At 38.4% G+C, this 23,561-nt stretch overlaps 1 protein-coding gene across 14 annotated transcripts in view; it reads right to left on the reverse strand.

The window, feature by feature from the left end:
- ERC2 (ELKS/RAB6-interacting/CAST family member 2) overlaps positions 1-23,561 on the reverse strand; it is a 923,425-nt gene that overhangs the window by 487,240 nt on the left and 412,624 nt on the right. For all 14 annotated transcript variants that reach the window (XM_033133186.1, XM_033133187.1, XM_033133185.1 and 11 more), the window contains 3 exons: positions 11,369-11,506; positions 4,667-4,807; positions 1,396-1,536 (listed from right to left, as the gene is read on the reverse strand). In XM_033133186.1, coding sequence (XP_032989077.1) covers positions 1,396-1,536; positions 4,667-4,807; positions 11,369-11,506 — 420 coding nt within the window. The remainder of the gene's footprint in view (positions 1-1,395; positions 1,537-4,666; positions 4,808-11,368; positions 11,507-23,561) is intronic.

Below are 23,561 nucleotides of genomic sequence, written 5' to 3' on the forward strand. Positions count from 1 at the left end.
TTATGATCACAAAACTGTTCATTAAATAAAAAGTACGTTTCACAAGTTCCTGTCTCGATATGAGTGTGCAAGTATAACACATTGCCGAACATGGTTTTATATGTGCCAAGAATGTATTATCATACACCCAGTGCATAAACAGCCAAATCAATCTCCATTTAAACACCCTCAAATGGGCAATTTACATTCTTCTATTTATTGTTCAAGATTTCTGCTTAACTAGATCTTGCTTAGAAAAAGATGAGAGGGTGAGTGGATTGGGAAATAGATTTTGCAATGTAGAGATTTTTTTGCTGTTTTGTTGCAAAGGGATTTGATCTGTGCATTTATCTTTTGCTGTATTGGTAAGGAGACATTACTGTGTGAAATTTCTCATGACAATTTCCTAAAATTCCATGGTAAAGTGAACACAGTATAATCACATTTCAGTTATATATTGCATCATATAAAATAGCATATTAAATTTTAAGATATCCAGAATAATTTCTCCACAGATATATGATGCTTTCACACCCTTATCATCCCTGTCATATTTTCATAACTATAGCAAATAAATAACCATTCCAATGTGCTATGAATTATACGTAGTCAAATTTTATTATATGCTTTGTTTCATTTTTTAGATTCTTATCATCTCCTTTGAGTAAGTTTATAAGTTGTCAAAGGGAAACAAAATGCTTAAACTCATAATGTTATGAGTTTTACGTGAACAATGAATGCAGACATACCAAACAACACAGGGAAAAAGTCAGGGAACGATGCATGACTGGAAATGTACTCCACAAAAATGTTCAGTTCAGAGAAAACATGTTAATGCTTCAATGTAAAGATCCTGCATTCTTTTCCAAAGCCTTCAACATAAAACAAGCTTTCTTAGAGAGTAAGGCCATTTTTGGTCAAATATACATAGTCATCCCATAGATGTTCTAGAGACTTGACTGTTTTGGTGAACTTCTAGAAATTTCATGTTGTCAGGTAAACTTTGCAAAGTTCCAATAGAAAATCGACCTATTTCTGAAAGTAGCAAAAGTTTATCAAAGTATAATGAAGCCCATGGATTCTTTAGTTTGTTGCAAAAATTTCCATTTATCTCTTTTGATAGTTAAGATTTACCCAGAGAGTAATGGCTGGTTTTTATAATATTTTTCATGTCCACTACTATTTTCATGTATTTTTCAAGTTTTTTCAGACAGGAAACTAAGATAATTTTTCAGGTTCACAGACAGATTTGATGCAGACTTCTTAGGAATAAAGTTAAGAGTGTTTAATTAATTCTTTTGTCAGTAGACAGCAAAAGATAAGGGGTTTGTTTCTTTTGAAAAATGTCTCTTCCTTTCCCATTCTATAATTCATTGTAAAATGAGCATTTTTTTTTCTTTTTTAGGTTTCACTTACCTTTTTTAACTGTGCTTCCAATTTGCTACATTCTTCTTTCTTTTGTTCAATGGCTATTTCTAGAGATTTTAATTTGGAGTCCCTTTTCAGCCCTGCTGAGGCTAATGAAGATGCATGTTCCTTGAGGTCTATTAAACTAGACTGAAAGAAAAAGAACACAAGTAAGTAAAACACTGCAATTTCTACTAGTAATGTCTTCCATTTGAATACATTGATTCTATACATAGCAATAAAGTGTGCATTAGACAGAAAAGGTAAATATAGTCTTACTAAGGTAACAATAGTCGGCTCTGGCCAGGAAATTAAAGTTGGCCAGCTTACAGAACCAAGCAGGATCTAATTGCAATAGAATCAAATGTGACCAAATGGTGTGGTCAGTAAATGCATGTTTCATGTCTCAAAGTCATGGTAATGATGTAAGTCCCAAGCTGGTCTTTACATGTCATGGTAAAACAGACACCCTGAACCTTCCATTTACATTTATTACTGTGAGGTCGTACAGGCTCTAAGACAAATACGAAAGAAAATACTGACTTTAATGCTTTCCCACCCTCCCTCCCAGGGCAAATCAAGTATAAAAGAAACATCCTATTAATTTTTGATCAAATTCCCTTTCTTTAACGCAAAAATGACCAGTGGTTTTTCAAATACCTTCTGTATAATCAAAGATAAACTTATTTAAAAATTTAGAGTAGGCTTTATGTTCTAGTCCTTTGTAAATCCAGTTTCAGCAGATAAAACGAATCTCCCCAACTCAGTGATGGGGTGACCTTGAATTGTTCCATTCATCAGTCACACCCAGGAACTAAGAGCTTCCCTGTACTGTCTGAACTCCAAAAACTAAAGGAATAAATACTTGCATAGATCGTGGAACACAACTTTGCCAGCTAGGAGGACACTGTCCATCACCAAACATGAAATGATTAGCAACATCTAACTATGTGACTACAATGTTCAGGTTTTACCCAAATCAGACACTGTGCATTTCCTTTATATCCATTTGCAGCACCTAGAAAAGCCACTAAGAACACAATTATCTCTCAGTAAATGATGTTACCTAATTCTTTACGTCTGGGCTACTTCATGGGCTCTGCAATAACCTTGCTGATAAAGAGACTCCCATCATCAGCCAGCCAACAACCCTGCTCCTAATAACTCTGAGAGACAGGATAGTCGTTCTCATTCAGGTCAGGAAACTGAAGTTCAAATGAGCTGAGTGTCTTCTCCAATGTTCCCAGGTATTAAAGGGAGATACAGGTCTCAGACCCAGGTCTCCAACTCAAAGATCAATACTCTTTATCATGTCACTCCCATAGAAATAATAAAGGACCTTATACTCCAGGCATTTTGTCCTGGTGAAGGTTATGATCACCCCATCTAAATTATAAGCTCCCTGCTGGCAACAGTTATGTGTTGTTTTCTTTACAACTTTTAAATTGCTGGGTGTGATAGCTTTATGGGTCAACTTGGCTAGGCTGGAGGCCCCAGTAATTCAATCAAATGCTAATCTAGGTGTCGCTGTGATGGTATTTTGTAGATGTGACTAACATCTACAATCAGATGACTGAAGTAAAGGATCTTATTTTCCATAATCTGGGTAGGCCTGAGCCTATCAGTTGAACGTCCTTAAGAGTAGAACTGAGGATGCCCTGAGAAAGAAGAAATCCCACCTGTGTACTGCAGCGTCATCTACCGTCTGCGAGTTTCCAGCCGGCTCTTCCTGATGGCCTGCCCTGTGAATTTCGGATTTGCCTAGCCAGCCCCCATAACTCTGTAAGCCAATTCCTTGCAATAAATTTCTTAACATGGTAACATTTCTTAACACGGTTCTGTTTCTCTTGTGGAAGCTTAACTGATACACCCAGCCCAGTGGCAGGCGCATTATTATACAGGAACAATAAATGTTTGCTGAAATGCCAGTCTGAAATTCATACAATGTAGGCATTATTTCCAAAATTATTTTCACTTAATGCTTATGCTCCACCACGTCAAAATCTCTTTTCAATTAGAAGTGTGTGTGTGTGTGTGTGTGTGTGTATATACACATATATTTTTAAGGTGTAAACCTATGAATGACACTTGAAATCAGTGAAGAATGCTGCAAATAAGGTCAAAGTTTCCATGCCTTCTGTCAAATATCAACTACAATAATTACAGAGGCCCCAAGTGGGGTTTACCAGTGAAACAGTGGAAAGGGGATTTACATTCTTTATTTCCGTATCAAAAAACTCACCTCCTCTCTAAAAACTTAAAATTTAAGCTGTATAAATTTTGTTTCTGAGTTTCTTCGAAACCCTTATTACTCAATTCTTCCCTTCTTTGATTCATAATGTAGACAGTACTTAAATTTATACAGAATTACCAAACCCAATGGTTGAGTTGATACTTTGGAGCTGGGAGATGTGCAGGTATGCAGTCTCCCAGCAGGGTGAGGGGCCTAAAGGAGATGGCCATTTCCTGTGGACAAAAATAAGGGTAAATGGACCAAGGGTGGACAAGGCACATGTACCAGAGTTTTGGAAATTGAATAAAATAATGCGCATGGCTGCTTCGCAAACCTTTTCACCAAAGTATTTCCAAGTACACTACAGGGATTACAGGTATCCCTCAGCGTATGGGGGGTATAGCCAAAAGCATCCTCTCCATAACCCTCAAGCAAAAAATTGCATTGAAGTATATTGTTTGACTGGAAAAAACACAGATGAGATCTGCTTTCTGTTTCCATGTTTGCTCTAGCATGAAAAATATTGTTCTAAATTATTTACTATAATATGAAAATGATGTCCCAGAAGAATAGCCACATTTAACCTGTACCTTGTGTCCAGCATGATATCACCCTAACCTGGGGGTATCAAGGGATCCATTTGAAAAGCACAGATGAATGTAAAACAACCAACACAAGGATTAGTATGTAAAAGGCCTCCAGTAAAGTGGAACTGTTATTATTATCATCAATCCTGTCGTTGTTATCTCCAACAGAGGATCATGGGATATTGAAAAAATATAGAATTCCCTAAGCCACACGAATGTGGTAAAACAACAAGATTTTCAAGGAGCTACATTGTATGCAGTTAGTAGAGTAGAGAAGATAGCATAGAACATCGCCAATGAAAGGAGTTACAGTAAATATTTTCCTTTGAATTCAGGAAGCTTTACAAAGGGTAGGTAACTATGTTTCCGAAGCCCTCACACAGTCCCTCAAACTGTAGTCTCTTGAGGCTACAATGAATACCGGGCTATCAATGTGGTTCACTGGTTTTTCCAGACTCACCTCTTTTTCAGTCAGTTCAGCTTGTAAAGCATTGACCTTCTCTTTCAGGTCTTTGTTCTCTTTTCGGAAGGATTCTATCTCTTCTAGTCTTTCCCGATCATCTCTCTCCCGCTGTTCTTTCAAACGCTCAATTATTCTTTCCTGTGAGGCAATTGTCAAAAAAGAAGAGGTGAGAACCCATCAGTGTGTGTGCCAAGACATGCTACGAAAAGAAATGAGTCAAATATAGGGTGATGGAAGGAGAACTGACTCTGGGTGGGGAACACACAATAGGATTTATAGATGATGTAATACAGAATTGTACACCTGAAATCTATGTAACTTTACTAACAATTGTCACCCCAATAAACTTCAATTAAAAAAAAAGAAAAGAAATGAGGCGGGTAAAGGAGGGGTGGTGGTAGAAGAGGGAAAAGAGGGTCAAATATGTGGTGATGGAAGGAGAATTGACTCTGGGGGATGAACACACAAGGTAATACACAGATGATGTATTATAGAACTGTACACTTGAAATCTATATAATTTTACTAACCAATGTCACCCCAATAAAATATATATAAATATATATATAAATAATGTATGTATATAGAATTTATATATATATGTATAAAAAATGAAATGAGGCAATAAATGTAAGAGTTCTCTACAGGAATCAACACACTCAAGATATTCAAAACTGGGTTTTTAAGAAAGGTATAACAGACCATCAATATAGCTTTTTCAGCTTGTTAATAAGAGCTGGCATCACAGGGTTGCGAAGGACCTTAATGTTCAAAGCTCTGAGGCTGTTTTTGGTACCTAGACAATTTCAAGAGCAATTCCAGAAGAGGCAGGTTTGGGTACCACGACTCTAGACTCGCCCAAACATTGTACGGGCAAGAGGAAGAAGCAGAAGCAAACTCCTGGCTCAACCATCATTGCCTGGCTTTCCCATTTGATGTCAAAGGACTTTCCTTGGTTTTTGAAGAGACTTCTCTGACAAGAAAGGGGACAGAAGTGGAGCAGGACGCAGGCACTCCCAGACGTATGGCTGACTCACATTGAGAAGTCGAAATAAAATAAAGAATCAGCTCATTGTATGAGTGATTCTCCAATGTGTCTAGAGATGTTTATTTACTTCCAGATGTTTTCAATGGCTTCTTGGCAATCAGGAGAAACTCCAAAACATTGCTTAAATGTCAGCAAAGTTCACAAAGCGGCTTCCCTTTACTGAGGGCTTACTACATATTAGGCACTGTGATGTGTACACTTATCTGGGCTCCTCACAGCTGTGAGGTCTCAACTACCGCCATTGGGAACAGTACAGAGCTGAGGAAACCCAGGCTCAGAGAGGCTGGCTGCCTCAGCCAAGGTGACCCAGCTCATAAACAGAAGGCCCACCCTCGTGTCCAGGGCTCTCTTAGTCTTGCCAAGCCCATGAGACCACATTGCCACCAACACATGCTTGAAGCCATTCAAGAAGATCTGAGGACCTGCCTGCCTTTGACTTTCATAATGAAATGAAAACAGTACTCTGGTAGACATGTTTCCAAAATGGTGGAACCTTACCGCAATCAAAATAAGAACGTTGGTTGTTGTTTTTTTTAAGGAAAATTTCATTTGGGAAAAGGGCGAGTTAGATTTCTAAAATTTATTTCAAATCATTCAACACATGTCTGAACTTCTTTTTTGGATGGCCATATTAAAAAATATTGGTACAAGGACATGTAAGTATCCTGATATTGTATTTTATATTCTTCTAAGTACATAGAACAAGACAATGCCTGATACATAAGATAACTGTAAAATAGTGCTTAATGCAGAGGGAAGTTAGTTTGAACACTTAGTCTGTGATTTAAATTCCCCCAGGGAAGCAACTGTTCTACTCCAATGACAATAATTTATATATTTAATGCTTTCAAGGAGAAAAAGCACCATTATTGTTTTGCAATTATTTAAAACTACTTTACAATGAAGTATATTATTACAACAGTGGGGGTGGAAACAGAACAAATGAGTCTATTAATTGCCTCTATGTATTCCTTCTTGATTCCAGTTACAGTCCTATTTTACTTTGTCTGCGACACTGGTGAGTGGACAATTCTATGATCTATAAAAGGAAATGGCCTCAGTACGTGATAAGTCTCTCAAGGACTTTTAACGATTTCAGCAACTGAGCCCTTGCAGCCTTTTGCCTACACTTACTGCAAAAGCTTTGCTACTGGTCACCCGGCTACCAGGCCCTCTCCATCTCATCGCTTCTACCACATGGCGGTTGGAGTGATATTTTTAAAGCTCCAAACTGACCGTGTCACCTCACTACTTGGAAACCTTCCCAGGCATCACTCTGGCCGGATCATGTGGCATTCATTCCCACTCAGCACCCTTTCGTGGTTTACTGTATGCCCATCCTCCCAGCCTAGCTTTTCCAAGGGCAGCACTCAAATCCAACGGGCGAAGCTAACTGTCTGGCACACAACAGGCAATTAAAAAGGCTGATCGAAAGAATAAGAACTCAAATTCGGGATGATCTTGTCTTCAAAGGAAGGGAAGTAAAATTAAGTATGTGTGTTAACATCCAGAAGGTGAAGGTGTCAGAGTCATTTGGAAAGTAGGTTGATTTGCTCTAAACCCTTGTATTATTGACTGGGCATCGATGACAAAAAAAATCAGCAAGCAGTATAATGTTTGTAAGTGTTATTGATGATTCAATACTCCAAAATATTTCTCCGTCAATCACAAAACTAATTTAACTGTCAGCCGCAGAGGGCCAGATGTCAAAAACATGTGTTAAAAAGCCCTAATATGCCATGATCTACTTGATTAACAACTAACTTGCAGAAATTCCAACAATGTGTTCTTGTTTTAGTCTTATTTGCATTGGCAAGTGTTCCCTGTGCACTCATCTGGCTCTGCACAGGTCTAATCTATTTGTGCTTTATCACTGGGTGGGAAGTGGATTGCAGTGGCCTCCAGCTCTGCTATCTGGCTTTCTCAACTGCTTATCTGCTATGTGGCTACAGCAAGGCTTGGGAGACCAGCTTTATAAATACCGTGGGGTCTATCTCTTGAGCTCCTGTGTGTCAATCCTAGAATTAAGCCACACTCAATCTTAATTTGCTAGTAGCATTGTTTTTTGCACACTTTGGATACTGGAATAAGTTCCTGGAAATTAAAAGGAGTAACATCCTTTTCTGGGGTGCAATAATCTAAGTGGGATGGTGAATAGTGCCTAATGGGTTCTACTCATTGGCCAAAAGGACAACAAATAATTAATATTCTTATGAATACATGGTTTTTAATTAATCATGCTATTTTTTGCACCATGTTTTGTTCCAGAGGATCTATTATACGCGGATAAAAATAGAACTTGTGAGGGCAAGGCCAATGAGGAGACAGTAATGACAAAAGCACAAAGATCAGAAGGTTTGAGTTTTAGTCCTATTCTATCCCATGTGAGCCCAGTGGCCTTTGGATAATCCAGGGTAGACAACAAAGTCCCAGCTGAGGGCCACCTTAGACAGAGTGTAAGTGACTTCCTGGAGTGCTGGGATGAGAAGCTCACTTGTTCCATGGTTGACAAATGACATGTGCCCAAGGCTCAGAAATGGAGAATGGTGGCGCACATGCCCCCAAAGTGCATTTATGGGCAAGTCATGTCACCTCACTGAGCCCTTTTCGCACCTTTACAATGAAAAAGTCTGGGTTTAGTGTGTCTCAAGTGTGGTCCTCCCTGGCATCAGAATTGCTGGGCTTGCTTGTTAAAAACCACAGGTTCCTGGGCGCCACGGCACAGCAACCAAATCAGAATCACGAGGAAACTGAACTCAGGAAGCTCCCTACATGATAAGATTGTTTGGATGCCCAGAGAAGTTTGACACCCACTGGAAAAAATACTTAAGTCTACTCTTCTTTGTCCCATGGTAGACAACCTTGCCATTTCCTATCCAATGCTTTTGTCTGTGCTTTTCAAATACATTAGCATTGCGATGATGGCAGCTTTTGAAAATTCCCTCTAAATAAATTGCTCTTTGTTTTTATTCTTTATTACTGTGAAAGGAAAAAAAAAATGCAAATAGGGTTTGGAAACTAACACCTCACAGTTCAATGCTGGCCCACAGAGCTACTTTGTTTGGCCTAAGCATTGTGATTTTTAAAAATATGAACTCGAATGTTTTAAGACAGGTCAAGGACTCTCCAGCTCACCACAGTTGCCACCAGTCCCTACTTCATCACCCCAAACCCACGTCCCTCATCTGTGCTCCCTGCCAGGCCTTCTTTTCCAAGGCAATTAAGTTCTTCACTCCTCATCTATGGTCCAATTCAGATTTTACGTGCCTGAGATTACAGAGCGGCAAACTGAACAGTTATCGGCAAGGTAGTTCCACACGAGAGTGGAACTTAGAGGTCAGCTACTTTAAACGTGCATTTTGACCATAAGGTACTGAGAGACACTGACAGAAGAGGCTTGGCCCACTTGATGCAGTTATCAAGTAGTGGAGACAGTTTGAGGGGGCAGACTCCCACGGACCTCAGCTTTCCTCCCCAGTTATGCCCTTGGTCTCAAAGGAAGTGCTTAAATAAAGGGAGTAGTTTCAGATTTGGGAGTTCTTTGGGATTTAAACTAGAGTAAATCAAACCTTAATAGGGCCAGGGAAAAAAAGAGATAAAACCCTGCCAAGAATCTACAACGTGGAAAATTATATGGCATATGTTTACTTCTGTAAATTTGGAGAAAGAAATTAAGAGGTACAAATAGGCTGACATCCTATCACTCAAAAACTGCAAAAGGGCTACATAATCATTAATAATTTTTGAACCAACATGTCCTCATTCAAATTTTACAAACAAAATTACTGCACAGAGCTTTGGTAATACATTCTTGAAAACTGAAAAGAGATGAATATCTTTCCCCTAAAAATCATCATTTTTACTCTTATTAGTCTTCAAATAAAAATATTTTATCTTATAACTTAATCCTAGAGTTATAATCGTATGTTTTAACAGGAACATGAAGACTATCTAGCCATACATAGAATATGACTTTTTTGTTTGTTTGTTTCTATATATTAAGCATACATCAGTGGTTCTCAGACTAGAGTGTACACTGAAATGACAAGGGGAGCTTGGTAAAGTGCAGATTCCCAGGCCCTACTCAAAGTTCTGACTCAGGAGGTGCAGACGGGGCCTAATTTAGATGATCAACAGGCACCTCCTGCTCATTCTGAAGCAGAAGTCCAAGAAGCCTTCCTCCAGGAACACTGGTTTAGGGAACCTGGGGGCCATTTAATCTAATCCCCCCCATTCCACAAATGGGAAATTTGAGGCCCTGGGAGACAGAGTTACTTAACCTCTGAAATCCCATCTATTTTACTTATTTATTGTCTGTCTCTCCTTCATCTCCACTAGAATCTAAAGTCCGTGAGGGCCAGGACTCTTCCAGGTTGCATCTGCAGTGCCCACAGCCACACCCGTCACACAGGGGGCACTCACTCAGTCAACACCCACGGAGCACACCTCCACGCAGGTATCATGCCAGACACCAGGGGAAGGTACGCTAACACGCACAAATAACACAAAACATGTGTCCATTGTTTGGGCTTGGAGCCTAGCAGAGGAGATCAATTATCACAGAAAAATGGATAAAAGCACAATTAAGATTGTAACACGAGATCTGGGAGGTTCATGGTATTATGAGACCATAAAAGAGGATTTTACCTGGTAGGCTTCCCTGAGGAAATGATTAATAAAAGAACAGTAACAACACCTATAACTTATGATACCAATTGTTCTCAACACTTCTCAACAATTCGTTCTCATGGAGAACGAATGCACGTTCTCCAAATATAATCCACTGAGGGAGGAACTATTATTATCCCCTTTTACAAATGAAGAAACTGAAGAAGTGAAAAGTTACTTGTCCAAAGTAGTACATGTCAGACCTAGGATTTGAACCCAGGCAGTCTGGCTCCAACATTCACATTCATAACTACTGTGCAATATATCTTCTCAGGAAACTGACCTCTCAGAAGAAAAGGAATTAAGTCTGCAGAAATTAAAGAACATTCTAGACTCGGTAATAGCACATGCCAAGGGTCTGAGGCAGGAGGGACCATGGTGCACTTGAAAATCTAGAAGACCAGTATAGCTAGAACACAGAGAATAAGGGAGAAGTGTGGGATGAGGCTGGGAAGGAAGGAAAGAAGGGAGGAAGGGAGGGAGGGAAAGAGGGAGGGAGGGAGGGAGGAAAGAGGGAGGAAGGAAGAAAAAAAGGAAGGAAAACAGGGAGGGAGGGAAGGATGGAGGGAGGGAGGGAAGGGAGGAGAATAAGAGGGAGAAAGGGAAAAGGAGGGAAGGTGGGAGGGAAGGAGAAGTAAGGCAGAGAGAGAGGTAGCTGGTCAGGTAAGAGCCAGACCAGACGAAGGGATGGACCCTACGAGCTGGGTTAAGGATTCCACTTTTCATCATCCTAAGAACAGTGACAACAGTGAAGGTTTTAGGCAGGGTCAGGACGACGTGACAGATCAGGTGTGCATTTCCACAAGGCACGCTTGGCCTCGGTGAGCCCAGGCTACTGACGAGGGCTGTGGGGGCGGGGGGCCCAGCGGGATGGGGGTCGTGTCAGTGCACGAAGAAGAGCAGGCATGTTGGAATGCATTTGGATGATGTCCTCCCAACTGTTTTCCCATCAGTCTGATGCCCCACTTCATAGTCCAAGCTCACCTTCTCTGACAAAGCTTCCTCGAGCGTCGCCAGGGCAGTGTCTGTATTACTGGAATCCGTCTGCAAGGACTTCACTCTGTCTTTCAGGTTGGTCAGTTGCTTGTCTTTATCCCTAAGTTGTTCTTGCAAGTTTTCAATCTGAAAATAAAGATCACCATATTTCAGTACATAGCCAGGGCCAGGATTGCTGAAGGGGACTTGTTTTTTTTTAAAAAATAAAAAAAAAAAAGACTTGAGATTACGGAAATCGTTAGTACTATGAGGTTATATTTTGACTTGGAATCGACACTGTTTTCACGAGGCCTTCCTTCTTCCACGTAATTCAAATTTGTATTTCAATTGGTGATACAAATGACCAGTATATTTCTCTCCAAACAAATGCAAGCCCTTAGGACACATAAGCACTAGTATTTCTATCTATTTCTATCCCTTTCACGAGCCCTTTAAGTCTCAAACCCATAGACCATATCATGGTGCAATGAATCAGAAAAACATATGCAGGATTTATTCACTCAATGAACAGAATGGGTGCCCATTCTGCACCAAGCACCGTATCAGTATACGGCGGAACCTATGTAATCATTCACTCACTCCTTGATTCAGTATTCAACTTTGTGATGTGCCAAATGTTGTCAAGTGGCTGTTTCAAAGTAACCACATGAAAAGCCAAGTAGGTTATCACCAGTAGACTGTTAATGGGAAGAACTTGTGATATAAATCAAATGTAACAAGTACTAAACACTCCATTTGGCAACTCAGTCATGTGCTGGCAACCTACCAGCCACTTTTATCCACTATCTGCAGCCTGAAATAAACACGCTACACAGCCGATTCTAACGCCTGCCCCGGAGCAGCAGCAGCCAGGGTCTGCTAGTGGGCACTGCGGACTCTATCATTCATGTTTTTATTCTCTGCTTTCAGACCATATAGTTCTTATCTAAGGATTAAAAGAAAGCCCCACTGTACAAACAATTTATTCGTATTAAGGGTTTTAAAATGACAAGGAAATATAGCAGTACAACTCTAAGATAAGTCCATTCAAAATATTTGTATTCTGCACCCAGGCTTTCTCAGGAAGTCGTTTCAAATTCATGTTTCACAATGTGTGACTCAAACAAATTTTTGGATGACTTGATTCATTTAGTATGAATCTGGAATGGCAGTACCAATGACAGTAGTAGCAGCCATAACGAAGAGGAAGAGAGGGTGACAGCAGAGGTGGCAGCAGTAGCAGTGTCACAATGGCTCTGAATACAAAGCCAATGACGCCGCTGACCCTCAATCTGCAGGACGTGGGACTTGGCTAATTCTTCCAATGTGAGTGAACAGAGATGGACTTTTCTCCTTTCTTAGTTCCTTCCTTCCTCCCTTCCTCCCTTCTTTCTTTCATTCTTTTTTTTTTTCTTGCCAATGTATCTTTTTCGTAAGACAAGTTTTCTGCCTTGAGACATACATCCTGAAAACTCAGGTTATAGGTCAAATAACCTTCTCATTCATCTAAATGCAATCCGTTTGTACCCAACTACCACTGTGAGAATACACTGTCCCTCCATGGAAAATACAGGAACTCAAAAGGCATAACCATCTGCAGTCCCACAAAGGCTTCCTCCATTCCAGACAAGTGTTCAGACAGTCACACAACACTATAAGCACATACATGAGTGAGCAAGAACACAGATGGTTATATGGCAGAATGACAGTCATTATATAGAAGAAGCCAGCATCTGAGGGAACTGACTCTTAACACAGTGTGTTATGGTTTTGAGTACACCCATACCCACAGATGTTTGTGTACACATGTATGTGCAAATCCATGGTGCTTCCAAGCAAACTGATCAGACACAGCTTGCAGCTTGGAAGACAATGCCCTGGACAGGCAAGAGGGGACTTTCAGGGCCTCAGCCCCAGGGCAGTGGTAGGCACAGCTTTTAAGGAACTTTAAGCACTGGAAATAGAGGCTAAAGAAGTTTGGCTGTGAGCCTGTGTGAGAACAGCCCTCCCCAAACAACAGGGAAGACTACGGAGGTGGAGGGTTAGAGGTCTTACCAGCATACAGGTAGGAGCTACGAGCTGAAGAAATGTGGGCTGGTGAGACCTGTAGACATATGAGTTACATACCTGTTTATCTCATATCTAAGAACCCAGCAGCAGAAGCGATGATATGTCAGGCAAGACTGACTAACAGATCTGGAATTGCAGGCACATTTGTAGAACAAGGGATGCACCACTTTAAAAAATTTTACACAAAGTTCTCCAACAATGATTCTTAATAGAGAAACATACGGTGCAGAGCAGTGTGGGGAATACAGACTCTTGTGTAAATAAAAACTAAATCTATAAGGAGATACATACTCATATATGTAGCTACTGAAATAAAAAAAAAATTCTGGAAAAAAATGTAATTTTTACAGTGCTTAGTTTCGGGGAAAAGGATCAAGGGTGCAGAAGGGAGAGGGGAGCTTCCATTTTAAATTTTTATACATTTCTGTAGTTTTCAACTTGAATTTTCTAACCATGTGGGTTTTATTAATTTTTAATGCCAACCAGGATTATCTGACTGACAAGATTATGGGTCATTTTGGGTTCATATTTGTACATAAAAATAATAAATATTATACACATAAGTAAATAATAAATAACATAAATGCCTACTTAACATTAATTGTCCAAGTTACTAACAATTACAGATTGGTGGTACATTTAAATCATTATGCAAATATTCAAAATCATGTTTACACAGTTGCCACTAAATGGAAATAGTAGAATGTAGAGGAAGAAAAAGCAGAATGTCAAATAATATTTAAAATATTCTTACACAGAAAACATACATAAAAGGAATTCACTAAAATGTTATTTTTTGGCAATGGTGTGACTAATGACATTACTTTTCTTCTTTTTACTTTCCTGTGCCTGCCAGCTTATTTTCCTTGAACATCATGAACAGTAGTCTGGGGAACCAGAGTCAGGGAACATAGCCCAGGACGATGTCCAAAGTTTCGATGCAGATGCGAGTGCAGACACTGTTGCCCAGCTGGGGAATACAGACACTGAGGCCTATGGCACAAGCCCGTCTGTAACTGACCACCGGACACACCACCAGCCCTGCAGGCGTGCAGCCCCACGCCCTGGACCGTGTGGTCACTGCATCACAGTGCCCTTCATATTCCCAACAGCCCCTCGACGCTGGGGAAGATACATCGAAGGAGCAAAATTAAGGCAAAGCACACAGCCCAACTGAAAAGGAAGCGGAGAAACCAAGTGTTGACATTTTCACCTTCCAGCAGGAGAGATCTTTCAGAAGCTCAGAAGAAAGTTCAGAGCATGGGTAACCACAAAAAGGACCCATATCTACAACACCTAGGGAGAGCCCTGGTGTTTGCTCCTGAACCGGCAGACTACACCATCCTGGAGCAATTATTCGGTCTGAACTTTCTCTTTTTCAAGTTCCTACAGGGCTAAAAATCTAAGGTTTAATTCGGACACTTGCCCAAATGTGGTTCATGAAACACTTTGGTACTAGTCTATCTATGATAAGAAAACTACAGACCTCAAGAGTCTGTATATCCCAGTGATATCATTTAAGAACATGACTGAGGGACTTCTCACCTTGAGAAGTACATAGACAAGTTGAGATGCTTTTGAACTCATGTGTCACATGTGGCCAGAACCACATAGTGTTCATACACAGTAGTATCACATATTGTTACATGAGAGATTAGAAATTTGAAAAAGAAATAGGTTGCTTGGGAAGCACAAATGTATAGGCCTGCTAATCTCTCAATGCTTTTTTTTTTTTTAATTGTGGTAAAATACACATTACATAAACTTTACCATCTTAATCATTTTTAAATGTACAGTTGGGTGGTATTAAATACCTTCATGTTGTGCAACCATCACCACCATCCATTTCCATGTGTCTTCATTTAGTTCTACCTTGCTTCCCTGAAAATAAGACCTGGCTGGACAACCAGCTCTAATGCGTCTTTTGGAGCAAAAATTAATATGAGACCCAGTGTTATATTATATTATATTATATTATTATATTATATTATATTATATTATATTATATTATATTATATTATATTATATTATATTATATTATATTAAAGACCGGTCTTATTTATAGTAAAATAAGACTGGGTCTTATACTAAATTTTCTCCAAAAGATGCATTAGAGCTGATGGTCCAGCTAGGTCTTATTTTTGGGGAAACACAGTATGCAATTGTGTCACACGTGTAGATTCAAGTGACCACTAAAGTCAAGATACAGAACAATTCCATCACTACAAAGATCACCCTGTGTTGCCCTTTCATAACTGCACCCACTTATCTCCTGATTCTGCCCCTGTCCTAACCACTGGTAACCATAAATCTATTCTCCATTTCTGTATTTTTATCATTCCACAAACATTACATAAGTACAGTCATATAGTATATAACCTTTGGGGTTGACTTTTTTCACTCATTATGATTCTCTGGAGATCCATCCAAGTTGTTCTGTTTACCCATCATTTGTTCCTTTTTATTGCTAAGTACTATTCCATGATATGGATATACCAGCTTATTTAATCATTCATCTGTTAAAGGTTTTTGGGTTGTTTCCAGTTTTTAGCTATTACAAGTAGCCTATTATGAACATTCATGTACAAGTTTTTTCCTATGAACATAAGTCTTCATTTCTTGGAGATAAGTGCTGCCAGAGTATAGGTGTCAAGTCTTATGGAATTTGAGCAATTTTAATTGTGTAAGAAACTGCCAAACTGTATTCCAGATTGACTGTACCATTTTACATTCCCATCTATAATGTATGAATGATCTGGGTTTTCTACATTCCCACCAACTTTTGGTGTTGTCACTATTTTTCATTTTAGTAATTCTGATAGGTGTATAGTGACATCTCATTGCAGTTTTATTTTGCATTTCCCTAATGGCTAATCACTTTGTGCATCTTTTCATATTCTCATTTGCCAACTGCACATCTTTTTCAGTAAATATCTGTTAATGTCTTTTGCCCTTTTTCTAATTGTATTTCTTTATTTTTATTTTACTGTTGACTTTTGACAGTTTCTTATATATTTCAGATACCTTGTCAGATCTATGACTTACAATTATTATTTTTTTATTATTTTCCAGTCGGTAGCTTATTTTTTCATCCTTTAACAGGACTCTATCACAGCACAGAAAGTCTAATATATCATTCTTTCCTTTTATGAATCACGTCAATTCTATGAACTTGTTATCAACTCCAAGATTCTGAACATTTTGTCCTATACTTTTTCTAACAAATTTATAGTTATCTGTTTTACACTCTTAACACTTAAAATAGATAACTATAAGTCCATGATATACTTTGAGTTAATTCTCATAAAATGTGAGGTTTAGGCTGATGTTCATTTTTATTGCTATAGATGTCCAACTGATTCAGTACCGTTTATTCAAAAGGCTGTCCTTCCTCCATTGAAATGTTTTTGCACCTTTGTAAAATACCAGTTAGGCATATTTGTGTGAGTGTATTTCTGGATTCTCTATTTTGTTCTATGTTTCTGTCTCTCTAATAATACACACGGTCTTGATTATGGTACACATATAGTAAGAATTAATATGAGAAGAGTGATACAGCTCATGTTATTGTTTCTCTTTTTTTTCAAGATTGTTTTAGTTAGTTGAGGGCTTGTGCCTTTCCATAAAAATTTTATAATAAGTTTGTCTATGTCAATTTAAAAACACTTTGTGAAATTTTGATAGGTATTTCATTAAACCTAGTGAATTTTTGAAGAATTGACACCTTTACTATGTTTGAGTCTTCCAAACCATGAATACAGTACATATCTCAATTTGCTTTGGTCTTTTCTGATTTCTTTCATTAACATTTTGTATATCTCTGCATAAATATCCTGTACATGTTTTGGTTAAGTTCGTATCTAAATATTTCATTTTCTTTGGAGTTATTAGAAGTGGTATTGCTTTTTAAATTTTACCCTCTATATATTCATTGTTAGTACAAGAAATATAATTAATTTTTGTGGGTTGATCTTGTATCTTGAGACTTTACTGAACTCATTTATTAGTTCTATAAGGTTTTTTGCTTTGTTTTGTTTTGTTTTTTTACTGATGCCTTAAGATTTTCTATGCAGACTATCATGTCATCTTCAAAAAAGGAGAGAACTTTGGAGTACTATGTTATGTAAAAGTAATAACAGTCTTGTCTTTGTCCTGAATTTAGGGGAAACATTTAGTCTTAATGATGAAAGATAGATGTTAACTATATGTTGTTGTATTTTTGTTTTTGTTTTTTGTAGCTATTCTTTGTCAATTTGAAGAAGTCCCCCTCTATTCCTAACTTGCTAAAAGTTTTTATCATGAATGGGTGTCAAATTTTATAAAATGATTTTTCTATGTTAATTAATATATTTTTTTTCTTTAGCCTGTTCATGATTGATTACAATGATTGATTTTTGAATGTTGAACCAGTCTTAAATACCTGGGATAAATCCCACTTGGTCATAATATCTTATTCTTTTTATAAATGTTTGCATTGCATTTTCTAACATTTTGTGGAGGGTTTCTGTATTTAAGTTCATGGGAGATAGTGGTCGATAGTTTTATAACTTATGAAGTGGTCACCCCAATAAATCTAGTACCCACCTGACACCATGCATGGTTATTATAATATTATTGACTATATTCATTATGCTATAACCCAGCAGCATGACTACTTTGTAACAACCAGTTTGAACTTCTTAATCCTTTGCCTTTTTCTCCCACCTCCCCAACTCTTTCCTCATCTGGCAACCATCAAAATGTTCTCTATATCTGCGAGCTTGTTTCTTTATTTGTTTTGTTTATTTTTTTCTTTAGATTCCACATATCAGCAAAATCACATTGCATCTGTATTTCTCTGACACTCCACTCAGCACAATACCCTCCAGTTCTACCCATGCTGCCACAGGTGGCAAGAACCCACTTCCTTCCCTGCCTGAGCAATATTCCATTGTATATATGTACCACCTCCTCTTTATCCATTCATCCATTGATGGACACCCAGGCTGCCTCCACAGCTTGATCATTGTAAACAATGCTGCAATGAACATATGCATATATACGTCCCCTTGAAGTAGCACTTTGGGTTTCTTCGGATAAATACCCAGAAGTGAGATTACTGGGTCCTTTTTTGTTTCTTGTTATAGCTTTTGTTTTAAAGTCTGTTTCATCTGGTATAAGTATTATTATCCCAGCTTTTTATTCCCCTTCATTTCTATATTCATGAAATATCTTTTTCCATCCCGTTACTTCCAGTCTCTCTTTCGACCTGAAGTGAGTCTCTTGTAGGCAGCACATGTAAGGGTCTTGTTTTCTTATCCATTCACCCACCCTATCTTTTGACTGGAGCATTTCATCCATTTATATTTAAAGTAATTATTGACAGAGATGTAGTTATTGCATTTTATTATTTATATTTTTTATTGTTTATTTTTGTCTTAAAGAAGTCCCTCTAAGACTCCTTGTAATAGTGGTCTGGTGGTGATGAACTCCTTCAGTTTTTTCTTGTCTGGGAAGCTCTTTATCTGTCCTTCAATTGTAACTGATAGCTTTGCTGGGTAGAGAAATCTTGGTTGTAGGTCTTTGCTTTTCACCACTTCTAGCCTGCAAATTTCCTTTTGAGAAATCAGATGATAGTCTAATAGGAACAACCTTGTAGGAAACTGCTTTTCTTTTGCTGCTTTTAAGATTCTTTCTTTGTCTTTAATCTTTGGCATTTTAATTACGATGTGTCTTGGTGTGGGCCTCTTGGTGTGGGTTCGTCTTGTTTGGGACTCTCTGCACTTCCTGGGCTTGTATGTTTATTTCCTTCGCCAGGTTAGGAATGTTTTCTGTCATTATTTCTTCAAATAGGTTTTAAATACTTTGCTCTTGCTCTTTTCCTTCTGGTACCTCTATGATGCAAATGTTGGTATGTTTGACGTTGTCCCAGAGGCCCCTTAAAGTGTCCTCATTATTATTTTTTTTTTTTTTTATGTATTTATTTTTTTTTGCTGTTCTGTTTGGAAGTTTTCTGCTACCTTATCTTCTAAACCACTGAATCCTCTGCTTCATCTAATCTACTGTTGATTCCCTCTAGTGCATTCTTCATTTCAGTTATTGTATTCTTTAGTTCTGTCTGGTTCTTTTTCATGTTTTCTATCCCCATTTTTATGTTTCCTGTCTCTTTGTTGAAGTTCTCCCTGAGATCACTGAACATCCTTATAACCAGTTTTTTGAACTCTGCATCTGGCAGATTCCCTGTCTCCATTTTTAGTTCTTTTTCTGAAGCTTTGTTCTGTTCTTTCATTTGGGACATGTTTGTCTCCCCATTTTGGCTGCCTCCCTGTGTTAGTTTCTATATATTAGGTAGGGCTACTATATCTCCTGGTCTTAGTAGAGTGGCCTTATGTAGTAAGTGTCCTGTGTGGCCCAATGATGCAGTTTCCCTGGTCACCTGAGCCAGGTGCTCCAGGTATGTCCCTTGTGTGGGGTGTGTGTGCACTCCTGCTGTAGTTGAGCCTTGGTTCCTGTTTGCATGTCAGTTGGAGGGATTGACCCTCAGGCTGATTGGTTGTGAGGACTGGCTGTGACTACAGTGGAGGAGCTGTTGTGCAAGGGCTCACCCTATGAAGCAGGATTCACTGTAGTCAGGCTCGGGTGCCTGCCTAGTCTGCCCTTCCTGTGTGTTGCTGTGGAGGTGGTTGGGTGGTGCTGTTGTAATTTGGCACTGGCCACAGGGTGTGTTGGTTTGGGGGCCTCTTGAGAGGGGCACTCTTGTAGGCCAAGGTCAACCACTGCTTGTGCCCTGCCTAGGGCCACTTGGTGTGAGCTATAAGGTGATTTGCAGATGGTTGCCACCTGTGCTGGTCTTGGAGGTGCATGGGAGAGGCAAAGCTGTGAACTGAGCCTGGCTACCACTAGTGCCAGGCTTGGGGCTGCACAGCAAGAGGTATGGGGCATGCAGCTTGTTTGTGTTTTGTAACCTTTGAGAGATTTTAGGAAAGTCCACAGCATGAGCCAAGACAGGCAATTTGTATGGAAAAGCCACTGTAAGCAGCTTGGGTGGGGTGCAGTCTCAGGGGATTACCTGAAAGTTGGTTGCAGTCTCAGGGGATTACCACAGCAAGACAAATGGTTTTAGCTAGGTTGATGGAGACTCAGATATGGCACCTGCCTGGGTAGGGGGAGGGTTCGAAAAGGACCTTTGTTACTTATGCCAGCACTTCTGTCTGGGAGAAGGCTGTCCCTCCAGCCCTCACCCTGCAGCCAGGAACCATATGTCCCTGGCGACTTTCGAGCTGCTGCCCCAGTATTGGAGCTCAGACTGAGTGAGTCTGTCAGACAGTAAATCCATGTGTGGGCCCTTTAAGGGGAATGTCTGTGACTCCAGCAGCCCTCTGTCTCACTCAGCCACAATCTCTGCTGGTTTTCACATTTAGAAGTTATTTGGACTTCTCTCCCTGGCACTGGAACCCTGGCCTGGGGAGCCTAGGCCTGGGGAGGCTAGGGTCCCTCGCTCCTTGGAGGGTACCTCTACAGCTGAGATATCCTTCCTGATTTTTAACCACCACACATGGGTGTGGGACCAGCCTGTTCTGTGTCTCTGCCCCTCCTAGCAATTTGGAGGTGTCTTGTTCTGTATGTCCTTAATTGAAGGACTTACTTCAATTCAGGTAGACTTCAGGTAATTATCAATAATGGTTGTTCTGTACTTTAGTAGTTCTAATTTTGATGTAGTTGTGGGAGGAGGTGAGCACCGTGTTTACCTACTCTGCCATCTTGACCAGAAGCCAAGGTAAGAACTTTGATTATTTATTGTGATCTTTCCTCTATTCTAATGTAAACATATAATGCTTTAAATTTCACTCTGCATCCCACAAATTTGATACATTGTATTTTCACTTTCATTCATTTATTTATATATGTATATATTTATATATATCGCATTTTGCTGTATATAATGTGCTCCTGTGTATAATGCACATCCACATTTTTGGCCCTAACTTTCATGGAAAAAAATCTTTTGTTTTAATTTTTTTTAATTCAAATTTTTATTTATTTACATTTAGGTACTTGTTTTTGTATTATAAAGGAATTTTAGCATTTATTTTTTAACATATTATGGTACAAGAAAGCTTATATAACAAATAATTACAAAACACAAGAACAGATACGAGGTACAAGAATATTTATGTACAGGTAAAAAATGTAAGATATTTATGCATCATGGAAGGCCAAGAATTCTTTGTCGTTGCAAGTTCATCGTAAGTTCAACAAAACTGATTATTGTATTCCAAAGTACTATTTTGCATATGGATATCATTAGTGATTTCTAGAGTTACACTTTTAACTCATAAATAAATAAAAGAATTAAAAACACTTATATAGATATGGAATTAGTACTACCCATATAGAATGGGCATTCTTATTTTTCCCTCACACGTTTGGGCAAAAATTGTGCATTATACACAGCAAAATACGTAGTGTGTGTGTGTGTGTGTGTGTGTGTGTAGTTCCTTTGAGACCTCATACTAAAACCATGAATTATTATTTATTTAGCATCTTTGAACCATGGATTATTTGTAGATTCTTTTGTCTTTGTATTATTGATTTCTAGTTTGATTCCATTATGGTGTTAGAACATACTCGATGAATTCAATTCTTTTAAATATGTTGAGGCTTGTTTTACATCCTAGAGTATGATCTATCTTGGTCAATGTTGCATGTGCACTTAAAAAGAATGTATAGTCTGCAGTTGTTAGGTGGAGTGTTCTATAAATGTCAATTCGCTTTTGTTAGTTGATAGAGTTGTTCAGTTCTTCTCTATCTTTGCTAATTTTCTGTATTGATTTCTATCAGGTAGTAATAGTGTGGTGTTGAATTGAAGTCCCTAACTATTATATATCTGCGAGTTTGTCTATTTCTCCTTTCAGTTCTGTTAGTTTTTATTTTATATATTTTGAAGCTCTTTTGTTTGGTGCATACACATTTAGGATTGCTATGTCTTCCTGGTGGATTGCTTCTTTTATTATTACCTATCGTGCTTAGTAATTTTCTTTGCTCTGGTTAACTTCACCGGATATTAATATAGTCATTCCTCTTTCAAATTAATGTAACCATGATATATTCTTTTATTTTTTTACTTTTAACCTATGTCATTGTGCTTGAAGTAAACTTCTTATAGACCTCATATAGTTGTGGCACATATTTTTGTTTGTTTTTTTATCCAGTGTAACAATGTCAGTATTTTAATTGGTATGTTTTGACCATTGATAGGTTAGGGCTTAAATGTGCTATTTTATTATTACTTTTTTGTTGTTGTTTATTTTCTCTTTCTCCTTCCTCCGTTTCTCTTTTCTTACAGTCCTGAGGGTTACCTGAAATATTTTTAGGATTCCACCTTCATTTACTTATACTGTCTTTGAGTATACAGTTTTGCATATTTTCTTAGCAATTGCTGTATGTGGTACAATGTATTACACATATGCAACATGCCACAACCTACTGATATGTTTTACCACTCCAAATAAAGTATTGAAATTATACATTTTTATGGCCTCTTACCTTCCCCACTTTTTAAATACAATTGCTCATTATTCTACATAAATTGAGTATAATACATGTTGTTATGATTTTTGCTTCAAGCATCAAATACGATTTTTCAGACTTACAGGAAGGATAGACTATTATTATTTACTTCTATGTTTTTCCATTCCACTGTTCTTCCTTCTTTTCTAAAGTCTTAATCCTTCTTACGTTATCCTTTCCTTTCTGTTTAAAGAACTTCAATCATTCTTTAATGGTTGATGTCCTTGTGACAAATACTCTTCGTTTCACTTTATCTGAAAATGTCTTTATTTCTCTCTTAATTCCTGAAGGATAGTTTCACCAGATAGATAATTTGTGGCTGACAATTTTTGTGGTTTTTTTTTTCTCTTTCTGCACTTGAAAAATGTGCTGAATCTTTCTGACCTCCATGGTTTCAGACAAGAAGTCCACTGCCATTTGAATCGGTATTCTTTCTCCTATAAATATTGAGTAGTTTCTCTGGTTGCTTTCCGATTTTTCTTCTTTTTCTTTAATCATCAGATGTTTGATAATGATATTTCTTGGCATACATTTCTTTGGGTTTTTCCTAGTTGGGATTCACTCATCTTTTTGAATCTATAGG

The sequence above is a fragment of the Rhinolophus ferrumequinum genome, chromosome 17 (assembly GCF_004115265.2).
Source record: "Rhinolophus ferrumequinum isolate MPI-CBG mRhiFer1 chromosome 17, mRhiFer1_v1.p, whole genome shotgun sequence".
Lineage (NCBI taxonomy): Eukaryota > Metazoa > Chordata > Mammalia > Chiroptera > Rhinolophidae > Rhinolophus > Rhinolophus ferrumequinum.